The sequence below is a fragment of the Manacus vitellinus genome, unplaced genomic scaffold (assembly GCF_001715985.3).
Source record: "Manacus vitellinus isolate BGI_N305 unplaced genomic scaffold, ASM171598v3 scaffold_38_pilon, whole genome shotgun sequence".
NCBI lineage: Eukaryota > Metazoa > Chordata > Aves > Passeriformes > Pipridae > Manacus > Manacus vitellinus.
The window spans coordinates 1,617,519-1,627,648 of NW_021940526.1; the positions used below are offsets into that span (position 1 = coordinate 1,617,519).

At 38.7% G+C, this 10,130-nt stretch overlaps 1 protein-coding gene across 2 annotated transcripts in view; it reads left to right on the plus strand.

Moving 5' to 3' along the window:
• TASP1 (taspase 1) overlaps nt 1–4,660 on the plus strand; it is a 75,469-nt gene extending 70,809 nt beyond the window's left edge. For both annotated transcript variants that reach the window (XM_018077604.3, XM_008932987.4), the window contains exon 13: nt 3,181–4,660. In XM_018077604.3, coding sequence (XP_017933093.1) covers nt 3,181–3,276 — 96 coding nt within the window. In that variant the 3' untranslated portion in view covers nt 3,277–4,660. The remainder of the gene's footprint in view (nt 1–3,180) is intronic.
• The last annotated feature ends 5,470 nt before the right edge of the window (nt 4,661–10,130 follow it).

Here is a 10,130-nt window from a genome sequence, read left to right on the forward strand (position 1 = left end):
AAAAAATATCTTTTTGATATTAGTTGATCTCAAGGTGGTTTCAGAATCCTTGTATATGAGACATGAAGTAAGTCTTGGCACAACTTGTAGTATTTATTTATTTTAAAAAAAAAAGGTACACAAAAAATATGTAACTGGAAAAGTAGATCAAATGTTCACGATGAAAAGATGAAAACATGTAGCAGTTAACATTTATTCCAGGGCAGAAAGACCTCTTAGTTTTGGACTTGAAGGGTCATGGGAACTTTGCAGTGTTGCATCAAAAGGCACTGAGAGAGAGTAACATTCCAGGGTCTGCAGCACTTGGGTTTGGTGACTCCATGATTTTGGTTTGGTTAGGAGGGAAAGAGCGAAGCACCGTGAGTTTGGAAGGCAAGTACACGGAGCAAGAATCAGTGTCTGAAGGTTGGTGAGCTTGTTTGTGCTTTATGGAGGGGTGGGAAGCAAAATCAAATGTTTCATCCAGCATTTGCCTTTTTTTCCTTTGGAACTGTAGGCACGAGGTTCCTTCTTTAAGCTGCAGCAAAAATCTGGGATGAATGACTGGTGACCCAGCTGTTGGTACCTCAGCTCCTACTGCCCCTCACCAACCTCACTTTTCTCTGGGAAAGCAAATCAAATCAGAATATTCTTGGGGCAGTAAAACCTGTTTGTGGAGCTGAAGGTATGGATGGCCCCGTCATTCCTAATCTACCTTTCCTTGGCGTATGGTTTCCTCAAAGAGAGGCTTCCCTGAACCTGAATGGAGGATTAATTTAGGAAAACCATTTATTTTCCTTTTTTGGTGCTCCCAGGCACAATTTCTTCCAGGTGTGGGTCAATTCAACTTGTAAAGCTGACACACTAATCGAGTTCAATTAAAACCTTTCTATTGCTGTTCTTTTTTGTTTGCTTTTTTATTTTTATGTTTTTAAAATCTAAACTTAATTGACTATACAATCTGGACTCAATGTAAAATATGATGTTGGGATATAAAAATGTAACAAACTGTACAAATAAGCTCTGTGGTTAATTTAAAAATATTAAGTGTTCTTTGATGTTTCTTTTTGTTTACTGAAGTTTGTTCTTATGGTTAAGAACAAGGGAGATATAATTGTAAGAATTCACTCAGGAGTTTTCTGAAGTTGTCTTGACATGGCAGTGTTATCCTTTCAAATTACTTATTAAGTAACATATTTTAAACACTATCATCTTAGATCTGCCTCTTTTTTGTTCTACATAAGGCAGCCATGGGTGAAAGTAATAAAAAGTAGTCAGTGTAAACCAGCATCTGTATTTACTCCATTGCATAAAGTATGAAAAGAAACAGGATGCAAGTAAAGACTTTAAGAAAGGTTTTGTTAGATGTGGTTGGGTGTTTCTGTAAATGCAAGTGTACAGATGCTGGTGTATGGTTGTTTGGGGTCTTTTGTGTGGGGAAACGTGTTTTTCCTTTTGTAGGAAATGGGGTTTTGTATAGGACTAGTGTTTTGGACAGCTATTTAAGCAGAACTACTTGCTAATGCATTGATAGATAGTGACTCCCTGCTTATCCCCTCTTATGTATTTTCCTTTGCTTGCTCAGAAACTTACTAGGATTAACTTATTGGTTTGCTTTAATTGCAGTATCTCACTAAACAAATGGGTAGCATTCTTCCTCTGAGGAAACTTGATAGTGTGCCCATCAAACATTGCTGCTTTTATACTGTCATCCTGTCCCACTTCTCATTTAGGAATATTCACAGACCTGGAAACATATATTCGATCTGTCAGTCATAAAAATAAACAATACCCTTCTTCCACTTGATTTTCTTCCTTTTTTTTTTTCCTTTAAATTTATGAAATAACATTTACAAAAAATTGTCAGTTACATTTCGGGGGAAAGAAGAGAGTCTTTTCTTCTTGTAGTGGTAAATCACAGTTGTAACTGAAATTGTTCTGAAAGTAGGAAGATGTTCATATATCAAGCAGAAAGGCCAGAGATCAAAGTTTTAGCAGTAAAATAAAAACATTGAAATGTTTTTAATTAAGTCTCACTGTGTAATTTAACTGAAAACAAGACCACCTAAGAGCAGACACCAGGATACCCTTATCAAGAAAGGAATTAAAAGAAGCTGCCTCTGAGACACAAAGTGCCTCTTCAATGCAATGAACTATGGTTACAGTTTTAAATCACTTTCTGCTCATTAGTAAGTTATTCTTACTGAACTTTTCCATCTATGCTTCTTGTCAGAAGCCATTGCCTCATTGCAAAGTACACATTTTGCAATATTTAAATCTTTTAAATGGGATAATGTGTGTACAAACACTTAAATATGTGGTGGGCTGCACTTCCAGGAAGCTGTAATTTCTAAATGCCAGCAACTTCTCTGTTGTGAGCTTTATACCATAGTAGGAATCATTTCTAGTTCCTAATTTAATGTAACATGAGCAGTTTTCACAGTGTAAAAGCATTTGCAAGGGGGATAAAAACTCATTACTTTTAACCATGAGTCAAAGTACCTTTTCATAGGTGGGTGCTTTTGCCCCTCAGTAATAAAACTCACTGAGTTACAGCTGAGTTTTAAGCTGAAGTTTTGTGTACACAGACACGTGTACCCACTTTCTGGCTAAAATGCTCCAGAACCATCTCAAAGGCTTTTAAAATTTCTTCATGAAAAAAAGATGCCTATTGGCAGAAACACAATTGTTTTTTGGGTTGATTCATTTGATAGTTGGTAACAGGAAGTATTTGGAGGTTTTGAGGAGGACAAGTAGGTATTTTATGCAGAGAAGTTTCCTCTTTCCATCCTGATCATTGCAGTTGCTTTATGCTCTGAAGTGTTAGTTTACTTAGTTTGTGTCCAAGGTTTCTGTTAGGTATATCTCTGTACTAAACTCTTCTGAATCTGCCTAAGGAACAGGCTTATAAACCAGAATTATTCTTTTGTCTTCACTATAGATATTCCTTTCTACTTTCAGTGCACTGGGTCATCCAGTTTACCTCTTCTATGCATCTGTCATGGTCCTTTTTTGTGTATGTTAAACATTAATGCAAAGAGAATAGAAAAGCAAATTGAGTTGTTTGCAGCTTTTCAAGTTGCTTCGTAGTTTGTCCTCAGACTTCAGTGATGGAAGAGCTTAATTATTCAATACTTATTACTTTGCCCTGCATAATTTTGCCTCTTCTCAGTCATTAATACTCTCTTGACTTTTCCACAGACTCACATTTCAAGGCTTCCTCCAGGAGCTGTGGCAGGACAGTCCGTGGCAATAGAAGGAGGAGTTTGCAGGCTGGAGAGTCCAGAGAGCAGCTGATTCCTCACTTCATTGCAAAGAATGTGAATGACTTTTTGTACAATAAGGGGTTGGTTTTTGTGTTTTAACAGATGTTGGAAATTCTGCTCTTGTTTTATACTCCGTATTGCAACCACGTGCACCATAACTTGAGACAAGTGCTGCTGTAGTTTATGTTCTCACTCTGTGAATGGGGGTGTGTGCATGTTCATTTTTTCCCCTAATAAAATAGGAACTCTCCCCAGTTGTGCACAGATCATGTATGATCAACAACTGTGTTTTCATTGGTTTATGTTTGAAAAATAACCAAAAGTTTAAAAAAAATTAATTATTTAATTTCAGGATATGGTCACAACTGTCATACATATTCTGAGTTTAAAAGTTACAGACCTTTGAAGTGGCTCTGTAATTATGCAAAAAAATGATTATGGTTTCTAAGTTTTCAGTGGTTTAAGGAAATCCGGAGTAGTTTAACCATGAGTTGGTTTTTTTTTCCTCCCCAATAAGGAGGATTTTTTTTTCTGTTCAAAGAAGTGGTTTCAGTGAAACAAACTAGAGCAAAATTAAGGCTCAAATTGTTTTTTTTAAAATAGTCTTATAGGTCATATCTCTTGTTCCCAAACTAAGATGTTAATAGCTCCAAGCTGTATGTATTACAAAAAGCTATATGAAGATAATGTGTAATGCAGTCTTTATGTATAATGGAATATTACAGTGTAAATAAGAAAACAAAGTTTATGGAAAGATTGGATATTATTCTTCACTTCTGTTTTAAATCTATTTTTAAGAGAGGTACAGAAATGAACATATTACTGGATGCGAAGTGCAATGTGTATTCAGTGGCTGCTGGGAGGGCTGGTACTGAGCTTTGGTGTTGGTAAAGCAACTTCCTCAAGTCCAGCCCACAGCATGGGTATTTATATAACTGTGTGTAATATGTATGTACTGTGCATAAATTTACTGTAACTCTTTTGATACCTTCGACAAAACTGCAGTTTTAAAACAAAGTAATCCTTGTCTGCCTCGTGAAGCATTGGCAGCTGAAATGGTGTTTGCCACGAGTCCTAAAAGTGAGTTCTGACGTACAGCCTTCCACTGAAGTCCTTTTTCCTTCACAGCACTGGCAGCAATAGAAGACTTTTGTAATTCATTCAGTGTCCTGATAAGTATGCCAAAGAGAAGTTAAAATAGTTCATCTTTTTCCCTGGTGGATATTTGATAATTCTGTTTTCAGAAATAGTGGATGAATAGATATTCCGACTGTATTCGCTTAACTGGGCATTGTACTTGCCTGTTTTGTATTGTTGTGCCTGCCTATAACAGACATACTTGACTCATGAAATGGTTATATTGATTGTAGTACCAATCTTTCATGGAAAAGAATAAATTTTTTTTAATAGCCTGAGTTCATTTTCACTGTTATACTACAGCATACATCGAGATGCTGTCATGTCTGTGTGGTTTTTTAATTGTGGCATCAAAGTTGTCCTGTAGTTGAAGATATTTTGATACAGTTCTGTAAATAATACAAAACAGGGGCTTTCCAGGTTGCAGGGGAAATGGACCAGTCTTGAAATAGTTTGTGCTGAAGTAACCAGACTGGATCCTCAGTGATACACTCGTGGGGTGATAAAATGAACTGTCCCACAGCACTTCAGAAATGTTGAAGCAAAGAATCTGTGCTGTCACAGCCATTAAAACTGCTCTGACAGGCGGCATTAAATGATTGTGTGGGCACTTCATGGTGTGGTGAGTGAAAAATTGAAGATTGTATTTGTACATACCCACATTTGAAAGTGGCCTTGTTATTGGAAAAGCTAAAGGAACACTGTTAGCCTGTTTTCCTGATAAAAGTGCTATTCCATCATGATGTCATAGGAACTTTGGTGTGAATTTACTTTTTCATGAAGTGTGACAGAATGGCTTACAAAATGTAAATGTGCAAATTGTTTCTTCCTCTTACTTGCTTAATATCTCTTTATGGAGATTTGGATTCCAGCATAGGAGTTTTATTTTTGTGTTTTGCTTTTACTTTGCTTTTGCATCTATATAATACTACAATCAGTTGGGGGTTTTTCTGGGGGGGAGTTGTGTTTGGTTTTTTATTTTGTTTTGGGGGTTTTGTTTTTATTTCTTTTTTTGGTTTTTCGTTTTGGGGTTTTTTGGTGAAAAAAGCCAGGCTTCTTCAGGAAGCTACTTAGGAATTAGTTGTTTGAAATTGAGCAGTTTGCCTTTTCATTGTCCAACTTTTTCTCCTGTTTAGGTAGAAGAAAAATGGAGAAAAAGGATTATCTTATCTTGAGAATCGCAGGCAAGGTGCAGAACATAAGCCAGGTGCAGAGCTGACTTTCTACCTAAGGCACTTATGAAAAGGAAACTGTCTTAGAACATGTAAATTTTGGTATCAATTATTGTGAAGATGGGAATTTCCTATCATTCACTCCTACTTAAACCAGTGAAAGGTCTTGCACTACTTTAATTATGGGTCTAATTCTGCTCCTAGTTCTATTTTGATCTTAAAAGAGGCTTATGAAAAGTAAATGTTGAGGATGGACACTGCAATGACATGGTCTGTAAACTCCTGTATGTGATGAGTAACCATTGCCACTGGCGTAAGCAGATACAGCCCAAGAGGAAATTACACACTTGACAGCAAGAGCTGGCTAAAATTATAAAGGAAGGGCCAGCAGATGAAATGCATATAAATACAAACAAATTGAATAGTGTTGGTTTTATACTCAAACACACAATTACGTGTCCTGGAGTATTTTGTAGCAGACAGGTTGGTGCCACAGTAGTCAAGTCTTCAGACATAATAAATTTTGCTGCTTAAAGCTTGTAATAGCCTAAACTAAACCTGACATAGAACCCATTTTGTGTCTTCCTTTGCTCCTGGACCTTAACAGCATGGCCCTGCAGTGTGTGACTTCAGAGGGCTGCAGTTGAGCAAGTCATGGAAAAGAGGTTTTGTTGCACTAAAACCGTTTAGGGGTGATGGGAATTCCATTTTGTGTATTCTCTGCTTGTAAATTAACCTCTGGAAACACTGTGATGTATGAGAGATTTGACTGAGGAGGAGGAGGGGGCTGATTTAAGGAGACTGCAGCCATTCAGCTGCATGGAAGATGCTGTGAAAAGGAGAAGGAAGCCTAAGAGGAAATAAAGCTGGTAATAAATCCAGGGTAATTAGCAAGGTTGAGGTGACTGCTGTTGTTACTTAAAATGTAAGTTAAAAGCAGAGTATAGAAACAAGCATCAAAAATACTGGTGATAATGGCATTAGAGGTGCAGCATTTCAGTGATGTGGTGATGGTGCAACTGGATGGTGTTTGTGGCTCAGTTTTGAGCAGAATGATGCAGGGTTAGATGGGAAGCTCTCAATTATGTACTTACACATTTTTAAAAATGGAAACTTGAAATTTCATTATCATTTCTGTGATACACCAAGACTTCCAGTCATTCAGTGGTAGCAGGACTTATCTGTTTGAAGACAGTGAATTGCATGGCCAGGTTTTATAGTGTTATGTGTGCAAAGAACTGAACACCACCTACAGTCCTTGTGCAACCCTATTTCAAAAGCATCTCCTCGGGCTCAAAAGGTTTGCCATTCTAACAGCATTGGGGTTCAATGTAATTCTGGCTGGCTGCAATCCCACGCTAATTCAGTAGAGAGCCACCTTTCAGGTTAAAACATGACTTAGGAAAAGAAGCTGGTTTTCAGGTGAGGACTTACGAGAGACATGGAGAGCTGAAGCCTCCATGGAGTGTCAGCAGAGCATTTTGTAGATGCCTTGCAGGTGGACTGAGAATGGCCAGAGTTCAGATCTGCTGGAAATGCTGAGAACCTGTAACTTGCAGGAGATTGTCTTGAGATTTTATATGGAAGCTTTTGGCAAAGGACGACTTTAGTGGGTCTAAAGACAGCACTACTGATGAATAAAACTTTTTTCTTTTTACTCATTTTTTACAGGATAACTTGTGGGAGGTTGTGCTGCATATTAGCCCTGTGCTTGATTATTCACTCCGTTGCAAGATAACACAGACATAAGGAGCACTTGTACACTTTTATTGGTTTAGATCCTACTGACACAGCATTTATCTTCCACATGACCTGGGGGATAAATCCCCATAAAGACCATTAGCATAATTTAATTGTTGTTTCAATACAATAAATGTCTGACTTGTTACCCACTCCCTGCCTAATGAACCAAATCAAATGTGTTGGCGAGCACATGAGCAGCAGATAGAGTGAGACCTGCTTTCCTATGGCTTTGGGTCTTAACCATCACAACCTCCTTTAACTGAGAAGTCTCAGTAAAACTCATTTATATTGCTGTAAATATCTACATAGGCAAACCAAAAATAAAAAGCTCATCTTTCTAATCAAAAAGCCTTTCAAAGTTGTTCCGTGCAGTTTTCAGGAAGCGAAGTGTTTGAGGTGAGATCCCACCCCCAGTGAGGTCACTTGGCGCTCGGCCGTCGGCTTCAGTGGAGCCAGGATGTCACCCTTGGAGGTATTAGAGGACTCAGAATTATTAGTCCCTTAATGACAACGCTGGAGACTTCGGAAATGAGGTGGTGTTGAGATGTTTTGATGACTCATACTTATTTTTTGGATTATCTGGGAATATCTGGTGGGTGTGCAGGACTCAAACAAGCCAAGTGGAAGAATCAAACCGCAAACTCCTCTGGGCAAATAATCTGCTGCAGCCAAGCAGTGACTGCTCCAAAAGGAGCTCTTCACTAGCCAAGGGCTGTCAGCATTGTTTTAAAATTTACAGAGTTTTCCTAAAGTTGATAATTTCTGCAGGCCTGGTTTCACTTCAGGTGCATGTGTGTGAATTGTATCAACAAATACCATCACAGCACAATCCTGAGCAAGGATTCCCTTTTGCTATAGTACAGCTTGCCTGTGGCAAAACCAGTGTCCAGGGTTAAGTGCCAGTAAGCCACAAACCCAACCTGAACTGTAACACCGTCTGTATGTATTGCACCTGTGATAGAAATCCTATTGAACATGGGTTTTAGAAGTATTTCCTTAAAATGTGAGTTGTGTCTGACTGATACCTCCAGGCAGTGTGGCGCAGTGTGGGACATCTCCCGGCTCCACTGCCCATTGGCTTGAGGAGATTCAATTTAAAATTGAGATCAAATTGTCCATATTTTAAAATGTTGCTTCTTTTTGCAGCTAAGAATAATCTATTTTATCTCTGGTACTGTACTGTGGGCAGGTGTCAAGGTGTGGACTGTGAGGAGAGGGGTGAGCAACGAGGAGTGAGAAAAACAAAATATGAGAAACAGCCCTACCAGCCCCTCTTACAGGAGAGGGTGGAGGATTTGGGGCTAAGGGGGTAATGTTGAGCCTGGGAAAGAGGGTGTGGGGGAAGGTGGTGTTTTAATTTACCTTTGTCTGTCACTATCCAAACCTGTTCTAACTGGCTATAAATCAAATTAGTTTTCCCCAAGTTGAGTATGTTTTGCCAGTGATGGCACTTGGCAGGAGATCTCCCCTTTGTAACCTCAACCCATTAATTTTTCATCCTAATTTACGCCCCCCCCCCCAAATCCCCACTATCCTTTTGAGGAGGAGAAGGGAGAGGGTGGCTGAGTGGGCACTGCAAGCTGGCCAAGGCCAATGCACTGCCAGTATCAGCTGCAAGTGCACCCACAATTCCGTTCAGGACTAAATCCAAAAGAAAAACATTGCAGGGGATACTCTTCTGGTAGCTTGGTTTTCTCTTGGGCCAGTGGACTGATTTTTTGTGCCCAGCTGCATGATAACTTAAAGGAAACATGGGACTGCACAGCTGAAAAAGGTATTGGGAAGACAGGATAACCTGCTTTTAGCTGAGGTTAAATCAGGTATAAAATGAAACTGCCCCCCTCATTGCACTCATGTGATTCTTCATCATGTTGGATGTTGGTCTTACAGCTTCCAGTGCATCCCTGCAAGTAACTGCTAACAATTCACCATGGATGTTGTAGGGAAAATACCACTATGTTTATAGAATTCCATTTGTGTCTGCTTTTACAGGAATCAGTCCTAGTGCAGTGCAGTTCTTGATCTGATGAAGGTACAATTTCTAAAATTTGGAGGCAACAAAGTCCTCTGGGTAGATAAGAGCAGGCTGAGGCTTGAGTTAATTAATGGTCAACGTTGTGCCATGACGGCCTTTGAAACCAATTGTCTGTCTGTGGAGGTTGTTTCAAACCTCATGTTTATTGTATTAATGTGTAATGTAATGTCCGTGAAAGAAAGTTTTCTCCAACCAAAAGGCAATGCCATGGCACAGCAGAAAGTGCTGTATGATAGATGATTTGCAAACTGTTACAATTGGAGAACTGCAGTCCAATTTATTCCTCAAGGAAAAGGATGAGTGGTTAGAAAAAGCATAATTTTGAGTGTCTTCTTTGTACATCAAAAGAATAGTTATTCCCAAGTAAGTTTCAAGAAGTTTGACCAATACAAAGGAGGTAGCTGAATTAGAAGAGAACTCAAAAATAAGGAAACATCCAACTATAAATGATGAACAGAAACTCAGCATAAAGTTCACCATTAAAAGCAATCTACAAGGGATAGAAGGCAACTGAAGTATCCTGTTGTCCAGAATGTGACTCAGACAGAGTTTTAAGTTCAGGTATGAGCTAATGCTGTTTTCTTCCTTTGGTACTTTTCTACTTTACTTGTTTTCAGTTTTGAAACCAAGATGCCTTTTCTTTTGCCTTGCTAAAGTATTCACACTTTAGGTATCTCTAAAGTCACACATTCATTTAAAGGAGAGAGACTTCAAAAACTACATTTTAATGTGGGTTATTGTTTATTTTTTTAGGAATAGTGGTGGCCAGGCTAGCTAGTAAGAGTGATCACCTATTCA